Source organism: Schistocerca piceifrons, chromosome 7 (assembly GCF_021461385.2).
Source record: "Schistocerca piceifrons isolate TAMUIC-IGC-003096 chromosome 7, iqSchPice1.1, whole genome shotgun sequence".
NCBI classification, from domain to species: Eukaryota; Metazoa; Arthropoda; class Insecta; order Orthoptera; family Acrididae; genus Schistocerca; species Schistocerca piceifrons.
Genome location: NC_060144.1, coordinates 120,084,918 through 120,107,515, shown reverse-complemented (window position 1 = coordinate 120,107,515; position 22,598 = coordinate 120,084,918). Strand labels below are relative to the sequence as shown.

Below are 22,598 nucleotides of genomic sequence, written 5' to 3'. Positions count from 1 at the left end.
TGTGCACCGTTCAATCTTTCGACCAACTTTGTTGTATGGGTGCGAAAGCTGGGTGGATTCAAGTTACCTTATCAATAAGGTTGAGGTTACGGATATGAAAGTAGCTAGGATGATTGCAGGTACTAGTAGATGGGAACAATGGCAGGAGGGTGTCCACAATGAGGAAATCAAAGAAAAACTGGGAATGAACTCTATAGATGTAGCAGTCAGGGCGAACAGGCTTAGATGGTGGGGGCATGTTACACGCATGGGAGAAGCAAGGTTACCCAAAAGACTCATGGGTTCAGCAGTAGAGGGTAGCAAGAGTCAGGGTAGACCAAGGAGAAGGTACCTGGATTTGGTTAAGAATGATTTTGAAGTAATAGGCTTAACATCAGAAGAGGCATCAATGTTAGCACTGAATAGGGGATCATGGAGGAATTTTATAAGGGGGACTATGCTCCAGACTGAACGCTTAAATGATGATGATGATGATGATGATGATGATCAATGACTTTACCATTGTCCAATGAAGTAGTTGTCACTACACCATTTGGGGAACTATTGCCCCTTCGTTGCCAGAATGCATCCAGGGCTGCAGACATACATGTATTGCTGTCATTCATGCCTACACTTTCCCGAACAGAATTTTTCATACTATCATTTGCTACTTCTTATAATTTTATGTACCTGTCAAACCTTGTGGAGAAGGTAAGTCCATAAGAGCACAGAAAATTTGTACACTACTGTACTCTTTGCCTATACACATCACAGCATAAGTAAATTTAATATTTGTGTTGTACACTCTCCGTTTAGTTATGCTACAAGTATAACCACATTCTCTTAAATCACAAAAATTACGAACAACTCTTCACTTTGATGCACAAACTCTTTTAATACTTATCTCCACAACCACCTTCACACCACTATTGCCGCATTCCTTACACTGCAAAACTTTATTTATTAATTCTGACAGAACAGAGAGTATATTATCAGCATTAATACTGTCAAGCCCATTGTCCAAATATTTCAGATTTAGCTTTGGAGCACTTGGAGTAGTTGAAGCCAATTCAAGTGTTGAATCACGTTACATTTCAGTATTATCAAAGTTAATGCGTTTGGTGCACCGATTTCCATAAAATTTACGTTATTTAACACCGAACTTTTAAATTCTTCCATTGCTGTCATGTGGAATAAGAAACTCACGCAAGAATAAGAAATTCACGCAGACAATTACTTCGCTGTAAAGAAAATATTCGCACCAAAAAAACAGCAAACAATGACTAAACTCTCTGTAGAAACGAAAGATAAGCAACTCTAAATCTCTCGCAGGTTAGCAAATTTAAGACACCAAAAAGTTTTAAAAACGAGACAAATGAGAGCAAAACTCTATTTTTAAAAGAGCTTACTGTGTGCCATGGGACATCATGGTGTGCGCAGCCACTTTTAAATTCCTCTAATTTTGGTATTTTCTGGTGTTCATTTTCCTGTAAGTAAACTTTTTTCGTTCAGAAGACTACAGAGAATTTTTTTAAGACAAAAATTTTTAAAAAATCGATTTGTTGACAGTTATTCGCGTACAGTCCCCTCAACGCAATAGTGACACATTTCGGAATCTGGCCTCTAATAGAGGCGGCCGTGAAAGGAGACTTTACTGTGCTGAACGAACTGACATTATGTAAACACTAAGGTATTTGATAGTAAAGTCGTCTTTCGTTCGATTTCTTTGACGTCCATTGTTTTCATTCAGCCTATTTATGGACGATATGTTACGTTCTAACCGTCGCATTTTGTCAGTTATGGAAAATTAGGTGATTAATGTACATATCAGTAAAACGTAGAATGCAGGAATTATGTTTGTTTAGATGTCAGAAAGCACCCGTTACTTCACATTATAAAGGCACATTTGCATGCCGTGCGTGAGTTTCCTCGGACACGCGAAATCTTAATTAAATAATTAATCTGTGACAAATAAATAAAGCCTATGGCACAGAACTGCAGCGCAGTGTCGCTGATAAAACAAAAAACACAATTACGATACTCTTATGTTTGATTAAGAAGAAGGAGGTCGAGGAGAATAGCTGAGGCTGGAAGCACGTGTATTTTATTAACTGGCACACCGCCATATTTTATGTTATATAAGAACACTGCGAGTTGCAATCTTACTAGGCACTCGATTCTGTAAAGAATTTATATTTATGAAAGTAAGTAGAATTATTTAACTGTAGGCTTATTGGTTGAATATATCTGATTTAACTAACTGTGTAAACTTTTTATGTTTAGTAGACAGTCACCTCTGTACGACGTATTGACATGGCTGGCAAAATTACTCTAATCTTGAGATTTAGATTTGAGTCCGCACCTACCGCAGCAGTCTTTGGAAACGATTTAAATACCAAGTCCGATTATTTGAGTCTTATTTCACGGTCAACTACGAATAACATTGCATTTATGAAAAAGCCATTGTCAAGCATCTGATACCAAATAATTAAACGTCCACGTTCCAGATAAGCAAATATTAATTACAACCAATCACTATCATACAGATAGAATAATTAATATTTTATTTTATTTTATTTTATTTATTTTATATTGGCGACTGCGTGTCGGACTTGTTATTTTGTCATTTGTTACATTGTTCTCTTTGTTTCATGTGAAAAATCAACTTTCTGGACCTGGACTTGACTATATGAGAAATAACAAAAATCTGAAGATATTTGCCAATCATAAAATTTTGTGGGAAGACGCAATGAAGCTTCCAGCAAAATAAGGTAAGACGCAGCATCTTTGCATTGGCAGGCTTGACCAGACGCATAATTCAGTGTATTAGCTCTTCAGTAGATTCTGTAGTATTTCTTTCGCGCGTAGCAGTTTTCAGTGATAAATTTCATTCTCAGTACTTTTCCTTAAACAATAACTTCTGCAACAATACCAATACACGAGTGTACAATATGGCCGACTTCTGTACGATACGTTGTAACACGGACAGCAGCCATTAACAATAATCCCATATTCAGTTTACATTTCTAAATTAACAAACATCCATTGTTGCTACGAGCGATTCATGCTCAACTGCATTTTATTTTAAAACCAGTGTCAAACATTATTTTCTTGAAACATATATCACGTGTGGCATGGTCATAACTAGAAAACAATACGCAAAGATGGAACAGCAAAGACATACTATTCAGACGCAATCCGACTCGGACGAGAGACAAGTGTTAGAAAATGACTTTACGACAGCAACCGGTAGTGATGTTTCATCAAATATTGACGCAAGTGTTAACGGAAATTTTGACAACAGCCCGTCCACCACAAAAATTTCAAAGTCTCAGTCAGAGCCCATGTTAATACATGACGTCACGTCCAATGACGCGGCGGGGGCAGATACCTTGCAAACAGTAAACATTGCCAACATGTTACAAATGCTAATGAAACAAAACGCAGAAAATATGGCAACCTTAAGGATGCAGAACGCGGAAAACATGGCAACCTTAAAGACACAAAATGACGAAATTAAATCTGATCTCATAGCAATCAAGGCAAGTAATGACACTTTATGTAAACGTGTGGAGCTTATAGACGCCACACTGACCAAACAGATGACTGAACTCAGTACGAAATTTTCCAAGCTTAATACGATACAAGAAAAGACTACAAATGACGTAGCACTTTTACAGACACAATTAAAAAACATTAATGTCACGTGTGAAGCTCTTACTGAACAAATTCAAACATATCCTTCAGTACACGACAACCTTGAAAAACGAATTACGGACGTGCAGAATAAATTTGACGATGTTGAACAACACCTGACTGACATCTTACAATCTGATGCCACAGCTCATTTTCAAAATATTAATAAAGAATTTCATGATTGGGTAGAGAACAAAGACAAACATTTTGATAGATGCATACGTGAAAATTTACCAACAATTGTGCACGACTCCGTAGCGGAATACATCACTAATAACAAACAGCTGATTAGTGACGCAGTACAATCCGTCACTGCACCCATGAGACAATTCACCGATCAACCACAGTCTGAATGTAACGAAGATATCAGTCAAAATGTACAGTTCAGAAACCAATATTCATTCGAGTATGACGCACACATACCGCACACGACAAACACACAAGAACAAAACACACCACGACTACAACACATACCACGACGTGCAACCACAAACACAGCAACATTATCGTAATTACTCGCCAGCTGAACATTGCGGTAATTACAGTGGAAGAAATCCATATCATAATGCAAAGGAAGAAGAAAGCTTAATAAAACACAGTCAATTTCAGGCTTTTATCCCAGAAAAACGAACCATTCATCCGGTGATTTTTCTTAAATCTTTTAGTAACGCATTTCCACGCACTTGGAGTGACCGGAAAAAGATTTCATATATTATCGGTTACATCCAAGGCGATGCAGCTGTCTGGGCATACAGTCAAGCTGACGTATGTACCACGTACAGTGAGTTTGAGCGTGCCTTTCTGAACAAATTCTGGTCGCAATCCGTCCAGGAGCGACTCAGGAGACAAATTTTAGAACCTGAAACTTTTAACAGTAAAAATGGTAACTTACGCAGATATTTTGAAAAATACTTGAACATGGGACATTTTTTAGACGAGCCAGTCGCAACACGTGATATACTCCGTGCGTTGAAGGCCAAATTGCCTTTCAACATTAAAGAAAAACTCTTACATATTCCGGATGACGATCCAGATTATTTTTTAACAGCTTTAGATTCGGTCGACATGTTACTAGAAGATCAGCGCTTCGCGCGGCAAAACAGCAGCCACAATGTTTATACTAGTGGTATGCAAAACATGCAGGCTTGCCAACTCAATTCTGGCGCGCCCACAGTTGGATACGCGGTACAGCAAAAACAGCAAACTCACATGCCGTCTCAATATGGAAATCAAAATCAACACGCGTATTCCAATACGAACAACAGTTACAACAGTAATAACACTCCATGCGGCAATCCACACAAAAGGCACCGCGGTAATAACAACAACGGATACAAATGTAACAACAAAAACACAAACAGAAATAGAAATAATAATAACTACGAGCCAAGACAGCATCAAGGCTGGACTCGTAGCGATCAATACTTTCATTCAAACACTGCTTTACCACAGCAGCCACCAGGACAAAATTGGAGCATACCTTACGACCGACAGGTAAGTTATAATGCGCAACAGCAACAACAACCGCAAAAGTTTGGAGATCACAACAGGCAATATCCGAATGTGAATATAATAGAAATGACACCTGATACACAACCTCAATCTGTGTCAGTACCTAATACAAATGCTAATCCAACAAACTAGAAACAGTCACTTCTGTGCCCCTGGTCGTGGCTGAAGAATTCTTGGGGGGCGACTTCAATGTTAATCAGTTATTCGACACCACAATTGAACAACAAAATATTGATATGCCTAATAATTCTAAACAAAAACTACCTGTTTTATTTATAAGATACAACCACAATGACAATATATCAGATGAACTTTTGCAAGACAGTACACAATGTCGTTCAAACACAAATGAAATTGTTTCAGCATCTACTACTGGTGTAGTAGGTGGGATTCCAACTACTATTATCTTAGATACAGGTGCAGCTGTGAGCGTTTTGTCTTTTAATTTCTATAAAAAGATGTGTGAATTGGAGCCTGTGCCTGAGTTTCCTGCCCAAAACTGTAAAATAACTACTGCTCTAGGTAATAAGTCATGTAGGGTTACGAAGCAAGTTTTTGTAAACATTAAAATAGGGAATGGAACCGTACAATGGCCATTCCTGGTTGTACAAAACCTTGTGACAAATTGCATATTAGGAATAGATATTATGAGCGAGAAGGACTGCATTATAGACTTCTCCAAAGGTAAATGTATTTTAAATGATAAAGGCAGTGCAATTATTATTGATTTGGACAGGAGAACTCTAAAGCATGACAAACACTGTACAGGGTACAAGGTTCAGTTAGTACTTGACAATGACATTCAAGACACGCACACACACTCATCTGACACAGAGCTAATGGACTTGAAAACATTGCTTGATCATAAGATAAATGAAGCTACAGCTCTCAGTGTACATGAACGTATAAAACTACAGGAAGTGTTATCCAAATATTTACAAGTTTTTACCAAACGATTAGGTGTTATCAACACGTATGTGTACAAGATTGAAGTTAAGCCTCACAAGATCTTCTACCACAAGACATATAACGTACCGTTATCTCAACGACCTGCTGTGTGGCAAGAATTAAAACAAATGTTAGACTGGAAGGTCATTGAACCATCCACCTCACCTTACTGTAGTCCTCTACTTGTTGTCAAAAAATCAAATGGTAGCATTAGGCTAGTGTTAGACACACGAGCAATTAATGAAATAATTTTACCGGTTCACACAAAACCCGAAAATTTAGAAGAGCAATTACAGAAATTTCTAGATGCAAAATATTTTTCCACAATAGATCTCGCTAATTCATTTTGGCAAGTAGGTATCACTCCTGATTCTCGGAAATATACTGCATTTATGTTCGGGGGGCGAACCTATCAGTTTTGTATTCTACCCTTCGGATTGAATGTCAGTTCTGGGGTATTCATTACAGCCCTGGATACCGTGCTTGGCGATGATTTAGTTGAGACAGTCACACACTATGTAAATGATATACTGATAGCTACACAGTCTTGGAATGAACACGTTGACACACTTCAAAGAATTTTAGAAAAAATTGCACAAGCTGGAGTCACAGCCAATCTTAGAAAATCAAAATTTGGTTGCAGTGAGATAAAATATTTGGGACATATCATTAATTCACAGGGCATACGTCCTGATCCCAGTAAATTAGATGCTATCAGACACTTTCCTAGCCCTCGAACTAAAAAGCAGTTAAAATCATTCCTTGGGCTATGTTCATTTTTCAGACGTTTTTTACCACAACCACTTTTGAACAGTAAACATCTGCTAAATCTACTCAGAAAGAATCAAGTTTGGATCTGGTTGGAACAGTGCCAGAATGACTTTAATACAATTAAACATGCTTTAGTGAATGCAAACATATTGAGCCATCCAGATTTCAATTTAGATTTTTGTATGACTTGTGACGCTTCACGTACTGGCTTGGGCTGTTGCTTATTTCAAGTTGTAAAGAATAAAGAAAAGGAACAGATAAGAATTATTGGGTTTGCAAGTCGTACTCTAACTGAATGTGAGCGTACATACTCCACTACTGAGTTAGAAACACTTTCCATAGTCTGGGCATTCAAGAAATTCAATTATTATTTATTTGGAAAACATACAGTAATTTATACCGATCACCAGGCCCTGACATTTTTGTTAACTTGTAAACTTGTACATCCTAGACTATCATGATGGGCAGTTACACTTCAGAACTACTCTTTTGAAATTAAGTACATAAAAGGTAAGGACAACACCATTGCCGATGCTTTGTCTAGACTTCCACAAGGTATGAATGAAACCAACAGTGACTTAGAAAATATAAATGACTACAGGATTCTCTTAATGCAAGACAAGCAGTATCACCAATATTATATTGATATGTGCAGAAACATGGCTAAATTACAAAAATCTGATCCTCACTGGTATAAGATAATAACATTACTGGTAGAAAAACACAATCATCCTTTGACTAGGTATTGCAAGTTACACAATGATGTGTTATTTTATCGCCGACATCCAAATGCTACTAACTGGTGTGTATGCATTCCCAAAGAGTCTGAACGTAATCTGATTTGGCACACACACTTAGTTTGGGGTCATTATGGGACGAAAAAGTGTTTGGCAAAGCTCAGCACATACTGTTATTTTAGCAATATGAGAAGAAAAATTTACAGGGAACTGAAAACATGTGTCATATGTCAAAAATCAAAACTTCAGAATTTATCCACAAAAACAGATTTACATTCTATTTTACCGAGTAAACCCCTGGAAATTCTATGTACTGACATCAGTGGACCGCATCCAGCAAGCTCTGGAGGTGTCAAATATATCTTAGCTTTTTACGATATATTTTCTAAACATGTAAAACTTTATGCTTGAAAATCCGCCACTGCAAATGCTATAATACGAAGATTCTCAAGTGATTACCTGACGCACGTGGGAAAACCTAAAGCAATTCTGTCAGATAATGCAGCATACTACTCTGGGTACAAATGGAGAAATTTCTTGAAGGACAATAACATTAAAAGTATATTTATTTCAAAGTTTAGTCCACAATGTAACGCGACTGAAAGACTTTTCCGAGAACTAAACCAATTCATGAGGACCTATATTTCATCAAAACATACTAATTGGGTGTCCTACCTAAGTCTTTTCGAAGACGTACACAATAACTTAAATATTTACAATACAAATTACACACCTAACGAGATCATGTTCAGTTGCAAACAGAACGATCAATGTATAGAACCATTACCTAAGTTGTCAGACAAGGAAATCACACCTGAACAGAAAATAAAAGAAGTATTGACTACACTGGCACATCACACACAGATACGAAACAAACATCACACAAACATAATAAAAAGATAACAAAAATTCAAGGTAGGAATGCTTGTACTACTTCGTACTCATCATAAATCTGTAGCACTCAAACGACGCAATGCTAAGTGGCGTCTGCTATATGAAGGACCTTATATAATTGTTAACATACCGCATCCTGGTGCGTATCTGTTACAACATCCTAGAACTAACAAAATTATTGGGCTATACGCACACCGAGATCTTAGAGCATTTCATGCTAAATAATGTCAAAGTCATACCCATGAAAACATTGCTAAGCAACTCGCAAAACTCTGTTTGCTACAACACAGATAATAAGTAGTATAGAAATTTTCATTTCAGCGGTTCCAGTGACGCAGTTGAAGACAGAAGAACTTTTCTTTCAACGCCGCGGCACCACCGAGAAGACTGAATATTAAAGTAAAATTTATGATTACGTAGCAGTGAATGATATATTAATTTTTCACGGAACATTTGTGACTGTAGGTACCACTGAATTGGTATGACACCTGACGAACCGACAGACGTCATCTGTGAAGCGATCTTTTACTTCGAGAAATAGATTAGACGCACATCTGTCAGCAAGAAAAGCATCTACCAGTAGCCAAGGCCACACAGACACTATACACACACGCAAAAAACGCGAGGAATCGAACAGTTTTCCGTCTCTTATTATTTTGAATATTTATTGAGTAGTGAAAACGCCTGGTCTTGCTTACTGATGTAGTGAATGTTGTGTCTAACCTATCTTAATTTCAGATGACATCACAAAAAAAAACATCGATAAAATCCCAGCAAAACCGTTAAAGAGGACGTAAATATCTGCAATTCATGTAATCAAATGTGACACAATGTAATAATTTATAGCTATGTAATGATGATGTAAACATGTTTGTGTGTAACTGTATTATGTTTATGCTAAGAAAATATGTGACCTGTATATGTATGATTACTTATGGTTTTTTTAACTGATGTATAATGTAACTGTTACTATGTGAAAATTTGAACAGTAACGAGTGCCAAAATGTAAAAAAAAAAAAACTTATAAAAAAAATGCGTAGTGAACCACTGTTCACGGACATTAACGTACATTACTAAGTCTGCAACTACGCAGAAACCTATGTGAAAGAAACTGTTAATGACATTCATGATGCATCGTACCTTTGTAAACGCGATGAACGATTTCTTCGGTAAGTAACTACGAACATTTAGGTGAGCTATATTTAGCAAAAAACTGAAAATGTGAAGTGCGTAATTTGTGCAACGTCTAGTGACATTACTACAGTATCTAACTTCAAGATGTTAGCTGGATTAAATGGTCACAACATGCCTGTCCAGAAAACAACACGACGAGTGGAAGAATCTAACTTCAAGATGTTAGCTGGATTAAATGGTCACAACATGCCTGTCCAGAAAACAACACGACGAGTGGAAGAATTTTGGTTGGAACTTCAGGGAATGGAATGTTCTCGAAATGTGACGGACACACTTTCCTGGACTGTCCAAGGATCGACGCCAGCTATGTGCCGTCCGAGGTTCTGCAACCAAGCTTCCACGAAATATCGAAAACAAACTGCATATGGACCAATTACTCGACGGGTCATGTCTGATCTGTAATAAACAATGCTTTTTGTCACAACGAACTGCATCACAACGACTATAATGGAAATAGGAAATGGACATGCTTATGTATCAATCACGTTGTTATACAGCGATGTTGCTGTGATAAAAAAAAACTTTACCACGACGACACTAACCTGTGAAAAATTATTGTGCAGCAGATGAATATAATCTGTAATAACGACACAATGTGTATAGGTCAACGCACCTGAAACAAAAAGACATTTTTCTTTGAAGCATTTCATTGCAATACTATGTAACTAAGAACATTCAACAATCTAAAGTTGTATTGTATTATAACAAATATTGTAATTTTAAAACTAAGTTACCTGTCATAGAATGTAGTCTTCATATGTAATCTTGGTGGAATATTTTCTTTGTGCAACGACTAAGAAATGCGCGCGCACACGAACAATATGAACTGCAATACTGTGCCGCGTGATCTAAATTTACGATATAACGGCAGTGCCGGAGTCACACAGACGCTTCTGCGCATGCGCGCACTCTACACTCCTGGAAATTGAAATAAGAACACCGTGAATTCATTGTCCCAGGAAGGGGAAACTTTATTGACACATTCCTGGGGTCAGATACATCACATGATCACACTGACAGAACCACAGGCACATAGACACAGGCAACAGAGCATGCACAATGTCGGCACTAGTACAGTGCATATCCACCTTTCGCAGCAATGCAGGCTGCTATTCTCCCATGGAGACGATCGTAGAGATGCTGGATGTAGTCCTGTGGAACGGCTTGCCATGCCATTTCCACCTGGCGCCTCAGTTGGACCAGTGTTCGTGCAGGACGTGCAGACCGCGTGAGACGACGCTTCATCCAGTCCCAAACATGCTCAATGGGGGACAGATCTGGAGATCTTGCTGGCCAGGGTAGTTGACTTACACCTTCTAGAGCACGTTGGGTGGCACGGGATACATGCGGACGTGCATTATCCTGTTGGAACAGCAAGTTCCGTTGCCGGTCTAGGAATGGTAGAACGATGGGTTCGATGACGGTTTGGATGTACCGTGCACTATTCAGTGTCCCCTCGACGATCACCAGTGGTGTACGGCCAGTGTAGGAGATCGCTCCCCACACCATGATGCCGGGTGTTGGCCCTGTGTTCCTCGGTCGTATGCAGTCCTGATTGTGGCGCTCACCTGCACGGCGCCAAACACGCATACGACCATCATTGGCACCAAGGCAGAAGCGACTCTCATCGCTGAAGACGACATGTCTCCATTCGTCCCTCCATTCACGCCTGTCGCGACACCACTGGAGGCAGGCTGCACGATGTTGGGGTGTGAGCGGAAGACGGACTAACGGTGTGCGGGACCGTAGCCCAGCTTCATGGAGACGGTTGCGAATGGTCCTCGCCGATACCCCAGGAGCAACAGTGTCCCTAATTTGCTGGGAAGTGGCGGTGCGGTCCCCTACGGCACTGCGTAGGATCCTACGGTCTTGGCGTGCATCCGTGCGTCGCTGCGGTCCGGTCCCAGGTCGACGGGCACGTGCACCTTCCGCCGACCACTGGCGACAACATCGATGTACTGTGGAGACCTCACGCCCTGCGTGTTGAGCAATTCGGCGGTACGTCCACCCGGCCTCCCACATGCCCACTATACGCCCTCGCTCAAAGTCCGTCAACTGCACATACGGTTCACGTCCACGCTGTCGCGGCATGCTACCAGTGTTAAAGACTGCGATGGAGCTCCGTATGCCACGGCAAACTGGCTGACACTGACGGCGGCGGTGCACAAATGCTGCGCAGCTAACGCCATTCGACGGCCAACACCGCGGTTCGTGGTGTGTCCGCTGTGCCGTGCGTGTGATCATTGCTTGTACAGCCCTCTCGCAGTGTCCGGAGCAAGTATGGTGGGTCTGACACACCGGTGTCAATGTGTTCTTTTTTCCATTTCCAGGAGTGTATTTTGCCAACATAAGAACTTTTACGGCGCACGCGCGTCATTCGAATTTTGTATATAATATACAGTATAATGTAAGTCATGTAAATAGTTGTAGATAACTTAAATTTTCTTGTGCCTTTAGGTGAATTGCTCGCCTGCAGGGGTGTCCTTTCACCTCGCAATTCAGGGGGCAATATAAAGGCACATTTGCATGCCGTGCGTGAGTTTCCTCGGAAACGCGAAATCCTAATTAAATAATTAATCTGTGACAAATAAATAAAGCCTATGGCACAGAACTGCAGCGCAGTGTCGCTGATAAAACAAAAACACAATTACGATACTCTTATGTTTGATTAAGAAGAAGGAGGTCGAGGAGAATAGCTGAGGCTGGAAGCACGTGTATTTTATTAACTGGCACACCGCCATATTTTATGTTATATAAGAACACTGCGAGTTGCAATCTTACTAGGCACTCGATTCTGTAAAGAATTTATATTTATGAAAGTAAGTAGAATTATTTAACTGTAGGCTTATTGGTTGAATATATCTGATTTAACTAACTGTGTAAACTTTTTATGTTTAGTAGACAGTCACCTCTGTACGACGTATTGACATGGCTGGCAAAATTACTCTAATATTGAGATTTAGATTTGAGTCCGCACCTACCGCAGCAGTCTTTGGAAACGATTTAAATACCAAGTCCGATTATTTGAGTCTTATTTCACGGTCAACTACGAAGAACATTGCATTTACGAAAAAGCCATTGTCAAGCATCTGATACCAAATAATTAAACGTCCACGTTCCAGATAAGCAAATATTAATTACAACCAATCGCTATCATACAGATAGAATAATTATACTGTGTGCCATGGGACATCGTGGTGTGCGCAGCCACTTTTAAATTCCTCTAATTTTGGTATTTTCTGGGGTTCATTTTCCTGTAAGTAAACTTTTTTCGTTCAGAAGACTACAGAGAATTTTTTTAAGACAAAAATTTTTAAAAAATCGATTTGTTGACAGTTATCGCGTACAGTCCCCTCAACGCAATAGTGACACATTTCGGAATCTGGCCTCTAATAGAGGCGGCCGTGAAAGGAGACTTTACTGTGCTGAATGAACTGACATTATGTTAACACTAAGGTATTTGATAGTAAAGTCATCTTTCGTTCCATTCCATTGACGTCCATTGTTTTCATTCAGCCTATTTATGGACGATATGTTACGTTCTAACCGTCGCATTTTGTCAGTTATGGAAAATTAGGTGATTAATGTACATATCAGTAAAACGTAGAATGCAGGAATTATGTTTGTTTACATGTCAGAAAGCACCCGTTACTTCACATCACGACACCATCACGTAAAGGTGCATTCTCGAGTACCTCCCGGTGAAAAATGGCTCTGAACACTATGGCACTTAACATCGGAGGTCATCAGTCCCCTAGAACTTAGACCTACTTGGAGTGGGTCTTGTGTTGTCCTAATCATCATCATTTCATCCCCATCGACGCGCAGGTCGCCGAAGTGGCGTCAACTCGAAAGACCTGCACCAGGCGAACGGTCTATCAGACGGGAGGCCCTAGCCACACGACATTTCATTTTCATTTCATCACACACATCCATGCCCGAGGCAGGATTCGAACATGCGACCGTAGCGGTCGTGCGGTTCCAGACTGAAGCGACTAGAACCACTCGGGCACCCCGGCCGGCTCCTGGTGAAAGTGAGGTTATGAAGTTACTGTTCTTGACACAAAAAGTCAGAGTATAGTATCGGAACTGAGGAACTAACAACGTCGAAATTTATTAACATACAAAGAAAATATAATAACTCATGTTCTTGATCGATTTTGTGTGGTAAGGTGCTGAGATGGCTTCTTACATCAAACAATGTTTCAGAAGTTGGCATTTGTTTGCTAGCGAAAATATATAAATACAAACACATCAAACAATATTTATAATGGAATTACAGAGCAGTTTTACATTACCCACTATGTTTTCTTTATTACGTAACAAATAAGTTAATAAACTATATTTTTCTCCTTCATTAGAGCTGATATGTTCATTTAAATGTTAGTCAAGAATGACTACTTCATAAAGTCACGTTCTTATTTACTTACTGTATGTGCATCAGCCCTGTTCACTTATTGTAAAACCTAAATAATTTTGTGCTTTCAGGCATCTGATCTTGCTTGTGAAAAAACACACAATGGTAATAAATATCCAATTCCTCATAAAATATAGCCATGAAAAAAAAGCAAAATGACAAGTAAGGATTAGATACTACAAGAGCCCAAAAATTCACTACTCCATGAGAACAGTGCGGCGAAAATAGGTTAATTTCCCATGTTGCCAGACGACAACGGCGTCAAAACTTTACCCCTAACAAGGGAACCTCCCCATCGCACCCCCCTCAGATTTAGTTATAAGTTGCCACAGTGGATAGGCCTTGAAAAACTGAACACAGATCAATTGAGAAAACAGGAAGAAGTTGTGTGGAACTGTGAAAAAATAAGCAAAATATACAAACTGAGTAGTTCAACGGAATATAGGCAACATTAAGGACAATAGGAACGCTGGAGCGCCGTGGTCTCGTGGTAATGTGAGCAGCTGCGGAACGCAAGGTCCTTGGTTCACATCTTCTATCGAGTGAAAAGCTTAATTTTTTATTCTCAGTTTATGTGACAAACTCTTATGTTTTCATCACTTTTTTGGGAGTGATTATCACATCCACAAGAAAACCTAAATCGGGCAAGGTAGAAGAATCTTTTTACCCATTCGCCAAGTGTACAAGTTAGGTGGGACGACAACATATTCCTGTCATGTGACGCACATGCCGTCACCAGTGTCGTATAGAATATAACAGATGTGTTTTCCTGTGGAGTAATCGGTTGACCTATGACATTGCGATCAAATGTTTTCTCTTCCCATTGGAGAGGCACGTCCTTTCGTCTACTAATCGCACGGTTTTGCGATGCGGTCCCAAAACACAGACACTAAACTTATTACAGTGAACAGATATGTCAATGAACGAACGGACAGATAACTATGCAAAAATAAAGAAAGTAAAATTTTCAGTTAAGGGAAGACTTGAACCAATGACCTCTCATTCGGTAGCTGCGCACGCTACCACGGGACCACGGCGCTCCTACGCTTACTTTCTCCAATATGTTGCTTATGTCGGCCATGGACTACTCAGTTTGTATATTTTGCTTATTTTTTCACAGTTCCACACAACTTCTTCCTGTTTTCTCAATTGATCTGTGTTCAGTTTATAAAGGCCTATCCACTGTGACAACTTATAACTAAATCTGAGGGGGGTGCGATGGGGAGGTTCCCTTGTAAGAAACATTGACGCTATGTGACGTGACGATCCGTTGACAGCATAGGTGAATACCACCGTTTTAAATGCAGTGCAGAATGTAAATACCGGTACATGAAACTGCAACCAGACACTTTTTTCAATATTATTTATTATTCCACGAACCGGTTTTCGAACCTTTTCAGGTTCATCTTCAGATGGTTTGCTGGATGTTACATCATTATTTCTAGCATAATGCTGGTCCTGGGTCTGTGACAGTATCGCAATGATTATTGTTTATTTTGCATCCGTATCGACAGGTAAACAATAATGATTATTATTTATTTTGCATCCATATCGACAGGGAAACAATAATCATGGCGATACATTAAAGCCTGTTGCATCTTATTGTCACACAGCATTATGGTATAAATAATGATGTAGCATTCAGAAAACCATCTGAGGATGAACCTGAAAAGGTTCGAAAACCGGTTCATGGAATTATAAATAATATTCAGAAAAGTGACTGGTTGCAGCTTTATGTATTTACATTCATTTAACATTCACGGGTTCTAAAATATCCGTAATGGATAAGCTCAATTAATTGTATAATGTTTTTACGTAACGCGACGTGAGGACAGTGTGAACTGGCCGCAGCACATTGTACAAAGTCGATATTAATTTATCGAAAGTCAAGCTTGGCAGTGAACATCGCCAAAGGACCAAAATGTCATGTTTGTTTTGATGCGCGGTATGCGGCGTGTTGAACAATAACTTGGGATTTTTCTGTGTGTGTTGTTTTCGATATCGTTCGTTGACGATTTTAACTGTGATTTGTTTGTGGTAATATGTTATGAACGGTGCTAACTTATCACACATCTAAAATGATTTGTGATGAATCGGAAAACCATTTAGCAAGAAAGCAACATATTCGCTATTTGCTTCGCCATCTCGATATTCTGCCTTCACGGTTAGCATATCATGATGCTGCTAGACTGACAATTTTGTTTTTTGCGCTCTCCGGATTGGACGTTTTAAACGCACTAGATGAATTGAGTGAAGAAAAAAAGAAACACATAATAAATTGGATTTACAGCCTTCAAGTCGTACCGCAAGAGACAGGTGACTATGTCTTAAGTAAAGCTGTAGGCCATGTAACCTTAGAGTAAGCGCAGTCCTTTAAATAAACTTTAGAGTAAATTAATCATGTCAATAATTAAAATCATTCTTTCGACAGACGACAAAGAAAGCTGGAAGCGATGCGGTTTTCAGGGTTCGTCTACACTAAACTTTTCGCGCGACAGCAGCGATTGCTCAGGGCCATATGTGTGTGGTCATTTAGCAATGACATATACAGGTCTTGCAGCACTTATTATTCTTGGTGACAATTTGTCTCATGTGAATAAGAAAGCAATTATTGCTGGTATAAAGGCTTTGCAACAAGAGGATGGTAGGTATGTACTGCCCATGTTACCCCTGATGACTGATCTCTGTTGATTCAGGATAAAGTTTATGATTAAAAGTGTTTCATGTTACCAGCTTTTGCGCAACACTTTCCGGCAGTGAAAGTGACATGAGGTTTGTCTATTGTGCTGCCTGCATCTCTTACATGCTAAATGATTGGTCTGGAATGGATGTAGAAAAAACTATCTCATACATCTTAGATAGTATGGTAAGTGAGATACTTAATTTGGGAATTCTTTAATTTTATGCAGTAAATGTCATTGGCAAATTTTGAGTTTCAAGGACTTGAAAACACAGATGACTGATTTCAAATGTGTATCTACATCTGTTATAGTCATATGATGGTGCAATTGGCCAAGGGCCTGATCTTGAAAGCCATGGAGGAACTACATTTTGTGCTGTTGCTGCCTTGGCTCTGATGGGTGAGCTTGATAGAAAAATTAGTCCCATTCAGGTATTTCATGTGTCTTTTTATTGTCCAAAAATACCTTTCTTTTGCCAGTTTTCTTTCTATCACATAGCTACTCAGTCTCTGCAAATGAACTGTCATGAAACAGTAGAACAAAATAGGCTTACATGTAATTTTGGGGTCAGTTGAAACTACACATTGACTTCATTCCATGACGTAAGTGCTGGGCATCTGACATAATATGTTTGCAAATAGAAGTATAGCAGAACATTGCCGATATTTTTTCTGTCTATATTTTTTTGACAGTCAGTTGCAGTGAGAGACCGAACCTTAGCATAGCCCAAAGTACAGATTAGCATGAAAGGTGCTAATTTGGTAGTGAGTGGTTAGATCCAATGAATGTGAATACAGAATCTCAGTAGGTTGTCGTACTGATATGTAGAATTGTGCAAGGTCTAGGTTAGATTGCAAGGTGACAGTTTGAAAGTTGATATATGCATATTATTTTTATTTAACAGTTGTCTTATGATTTCATATATTGATGCAGCTCTTCTGTGAAATGTTTTTAGCACAGACATATGTAATAGATAGGCTAATATGTGTTGTCCACACGTTTACTCCTATATGAAGTTCATAGTCAACAGTAACCCCAGTTCGAAAACAGAAGTGACACTAACAAATATTATACTAAAAGGAGAACTGACCTATACTATCCTTCACTCAGCCTTAATGTGCAACTGAAAAAATGTGAGGAACTTGTCCATAAAATAATTGGCCACCCATCCAGTGATGTAAAGGATCTTATAATTCCTGAAATTAACTTCAAACACAAACTGAAATCATAGAGAGAGAGAGAGAGAGAGAGAGAGAGAGATAAGTAATTGATCACAATTTTGATCCATGGAGCAAATAACTTATTATAACTAGAAACTTTCAGGAATGTTTTCTAGTTAAAAGCCATGAAGCCACAGTTACACATTTAATAACAATTTAGTAAATATTATGATTACAGTACAACCATCATTGTAGACAAAATACTAAACAACAGCCTAAGCAGAGAGAAAGAAAATAGAAAAGTAGTCACAATATAATTATTAAATTGTTATTTAATAACTCTTCTTGACTTCTTCATTTATGTGGTCATATTGTCAGTAGGCTAGTTGCTTTACAACTCCTGAGGATATTTTTGTTCCGTCATTACAGCTACAAGAAAATGTGTATTTTCTCACCAGATGGATTTCACTTTATTGAAGTAAAGCATCATCCGTGGTCTGCAATTAAAGGTATTTTGATCTAATAAACAAGTCAAATTGTAAATATCACTTAATAGGCCACTGATGATGCTTTACTTCATTAAAGAAAATGCATCTGTTGAGAAAAACATGCATTTTCTTGTAGTTTTAACGGCCAAATAAAAATACCTTCAACAACTGTACATGAAGTTTTCAAAAAATGACACATGACAGATTACAAGCACAAACATTAAAGCATCGCCGGCCGGGGTGGCCGAGCGGTTCTAGGCGCTACAGTCTGGAACCGCGCGATCGCTACGGTCGCAGGTTCGAATCCTGCCTCGGACATGGATGTGTGTGTTGTCCTTAGGTTAGTTAGGTTTAAGTAGTTCTAAGTTCTAGGGGACTGATGACCACAGCAGTTAAGTCCCATAGTGCTCAGATACATTTGAACTTTTTTTTTTTTTTAAATTAAAGCATCAAGTATCACCCAATTTCATTACCACCATCTTAAAACCTTGTACAAAAACTATTTCACTTGCAGACCTGTGGCTCCTGCATTTGTATAGTTGTGAGTATATAGAACGAGATGCCTCATATCCCCCCTCCCATCCACCCTCGTATTTTCACTTAGACCAGTAACAAAAGCATGAATTATTGCTAGGAGCACAAGAAGCAGATTTTTTGGTCAAAAAAGTGAAAAAATTTAAAATTTTCAAAATTTTTGACTACAGGAAAGTTAGCCAACATAAATTTTGTTGCCAAAACGTGGCTTTCCAGTCTTTCCAACCTCATAAAGGGGTTAAAAACAAAATCTTCTATCCCACTGTTTTCAGGGTGTAATCATCACTCCCCAATCCCACCCTGAGAATTAGACTGGATTGTTTCAGTATTTCCATGTGCATCTCTTTCTACTTTGAACACCCACCTGCTGTCAATAGCTCTTTTATTTGCTGGACGTGCTACATAAATCCAAGTTCCATTGGGTGGCAGAGTGTGCAGTTCTTCCTTTATTGCTTTTGTCTATAACTTTATCAGTTCTTTGAATTGAGTCCATTCAAAAACAATGTACCCTCCATTTCTAGTTCACCTACTGACAATAGACTATTTAATAACCCTGGCACTACAAGAACACCTTTTACATTTATTTAAAATTTCATTCCACAAATGGTGCTTTTAACACCAACTCCTCAAACCTTTCTGGCAAAGAAAAATGTGTGTTTTGACAACCCTAATTCTTATTAGATTTTCCATTCCCTTGACATTCTCAAAGGAACAGATTCATGAACTAAATGTTCCGTTGTCCCTAAGTCTGGAAATTGCTCCACTGTGCCATATGTAAGACTTCCAGCAACAGCAGAGAATAAAAAAATTGTCTTCACTTCCTCATGCTCAAAAGTTTGAGGTGATGAATTCCACAAGTTACAAGCAGTTTCTTTGTTCGTGGAATACTCTAAGTGACAGTCTGGAACTCATTTGAATGTATGTGAATCACGCTTTCTTTCGTTTCTGTGAAGTACTCCCAGAAAAGCCTTCTGTGCGTATTGTTCAGCTGTGTCCTGAGTAGACTCCACCATTTCTATGTAAGTCTTTCCACAAAACTCAATAATTCCAGCTCACATATGAGTTTCAATCCTAAGTATCCAGTTGCTAAAATTAGAGCCATCAAAAAATGGCACTCTGTAGCTCCCTGTTTTTGTGTTGTTATTATGGATTATATGTTAAATTGATGAGTTGGTTTTCCACTGTTGTTACTGTCGTACTGTATAACCGAGCCCTATGCCCATAACCTGCTGTCATAATTATAAATTACTGTGAATATTATGTAGTTAAAAGCTGAGAAGCAATATTTAGATAAATAATAATAATTCACTAAATATTAGAAATACACACACTGCAGGCAGCATACTGAACAACAGCCAAAGCAGAAAGAAAGAGAGATGTCAAAGCAAAGAGAAAATTAGTCACTGTGTAGTTACTGAATTGTTTGTATTTTAATATAAACTCAATTAACTGTGGTAATATCTTCAGGCCAACAAATGAAAACTGTAGAATTACAAAAACCACCTTACACCACAAAACTTTTATCTTCTTATGTGCAATACAAAGACCTACACGCATCCATAAGAGATAATGTTATCCATCTGGTGGAATGGTGACAGTGTGACGTACTACTGATAGCTTTCCCAAGGTGTAACCATCACTGCTGACAATTATTGTCAACAATGAGACATCTTGCAGATGCAGTCCTAGAACAGCTACCAGGAAGATGGTGTGAAGTGATGCTGTTCCATGATAATGCCCACCTTCATAACACTAGACTGACAAAAAAAGTACTATACAGTAGTTAGGTTGGAAAGCCATTTTGCACCCTCCTTATTCTTTTGACCTTGCATCCTCAGATTTTCCCTTTATCCACTCTCTGCAAAGCAACCTTCAAGGAACTTCCTTTACAGATGTGGAATCGAAAAATTGCCACAGCATTGGCAGGTTGTTGTAAATGGTGAAGGAGAATATATTATCAATGACTTAAGTCTCAGTTATGTGTATCTGTTGTGTTTATTTAACTTATGATGAAATGCTACAAACTTATGCCAACCCAATACACAATGGTACTTGGAGATCTAGAACAAATGCTCAGTTGGACAATCTTATGCAAGGTGCTGAGATAAAATCAATAAAAAGTAGGAATGTAGCCTAGCTTTGCCACATTTTTTGGCTGGAATGTGAAAGAATGAAAAAAAATTATGGAGACCAATTGGAAAGAGAAAGAGAGGAAGAGCTAACTCAAAATGCGAGTGAGATTTTGGGATAATATCAGTGTGTTCTAATTGACCAACAACATACCACATATTTGTCCTGTTGCAAATCATAAAAGTCATATAAAGATAACATTGAGCTTAATAACCTATGCATAGACTTCAAGCTGGCATCCTAAATATAAGGCAATCCCGACTGATTCCAAGGCTCCAGTATGAGTGGATGGAGAACTAAGTACTTGATTCAGCATCAGTATGGGAGTAAGATAAGGGGATGCCATTTTTGTAATACTTTTCAGTTTGAATCTGCAAGCAGTTACTCAGAAACTCTTACTAGCACGAGAGGCAGTTCATTAAAGAGCTGAAGGAATCCACACAACCCTGAGGCCTTGCTATCAATGAGATCAAGCCCAAGTACATGATGTTTACCAGGAAGTTAAATGATAATCTGAATAAAATATAAGCAGCAGGGTCCAATTCAGGGCATATGCAGAACCGTGAATATCTGGGATATAATATTAATAGGAATAATTCTATGCCAGCTGAAATAAAATTGCAAGTCTTAAACAGTAATAAGTGGTTTCAAGGTTTAAGGAATTACTAGGCTCCAGGGTGTTAAAGACAGACAGATTAAATGGCAAATATACTTGGTCGTGATCATGCCAGTCATGATCTACACATGTAAAACATGGATATTAGTTAATATTAATGAACAGCAGCTCAGAGTATTTAAATACAGGGTTTTGCAAAATGGGTGCTGTTCAGGGTAATAGTCGGTGCAGTTCAGGGTAATAGTCACAATGATACTTGGAGATCTAGAACAAATGCTCAGTTGGACCATCTTATGCAAGGTGCTGAGATAAAATCAATAAAAAGTAGGAATGTAGCCTAGCTTTGCCACATTTTTTGGCTGGAATGTGAAAGAATGAAAAAAAAATTATGGAGACCAGTTGGAAAGAGAAAGAGAGGAAGAGCATGAAAGCAGTGGATATGTTGTATATAAGAAGAAATAAAAACTCAGGGCATAGAAGATAGTGGAGAACTGCTGTGGTGGGAGCAGAATGGAGGAAACTTATTGAAGAGGCTGAGATTCACACAGAGATGTAATGCCATGACAAGAAGAAGGAAAAGAAGGCAAAGAAGTAGGAGGTGATATACAGTTAGAAGAATCACCTTTGACCACAAAATATTTGTTCTGAAGCACAATGAGGTTCATTGCCTGTATCCCATGTTCAGATGCAGAAAGTTTCCAGTTGCATCTTGATTTTACATGTGGTATAAATGTGTAGTAGTTGATATAGAAAAGTAATTAATTCTGTAAATGAATAAAAAGGACATCAATCTGTCAGCACTGCTTCATATTATCAGCAATACCACACTTATGAAAACACA

At 38.7% G+C, this 22,598-nt stretch overlaps 1 protein-coding gene across 1 annotated transcript in view; it reads left to right on the top strand.

Annotated features, from left to right (window-relative positions):
• Positions 1–16,070: 16,070 nt before the first annotated feature.
• LOC124804845 (geranylgeranyl transferase type-1 subunit beta) overlaps positions 16,071–22,598 on the top strand; it is a 52,615-nt gene continuing 46,087 nt past the window's right edge. The window contains exons 1-4 of the mRNA XM_047265195.1: positions 16,071–16,464; positions 16,580–16,796; positions 16,882–17,014; positions 17,141–17,260. Coding sequence (XP_047121151.1) covers positions 16,227–16,464; positions 16,580–16,796; positions 16,882–17,014; positions 17,141–17,260 — 708 coding nt within the window. The 5' untranslated portion in view covers positions 16,071–16,226. The remainder of the gene's footprint in view (positions 16,465–16,579; positions 16,797–16,881; positions 17,015–17,140; positions 17,261–22,598) is intronic.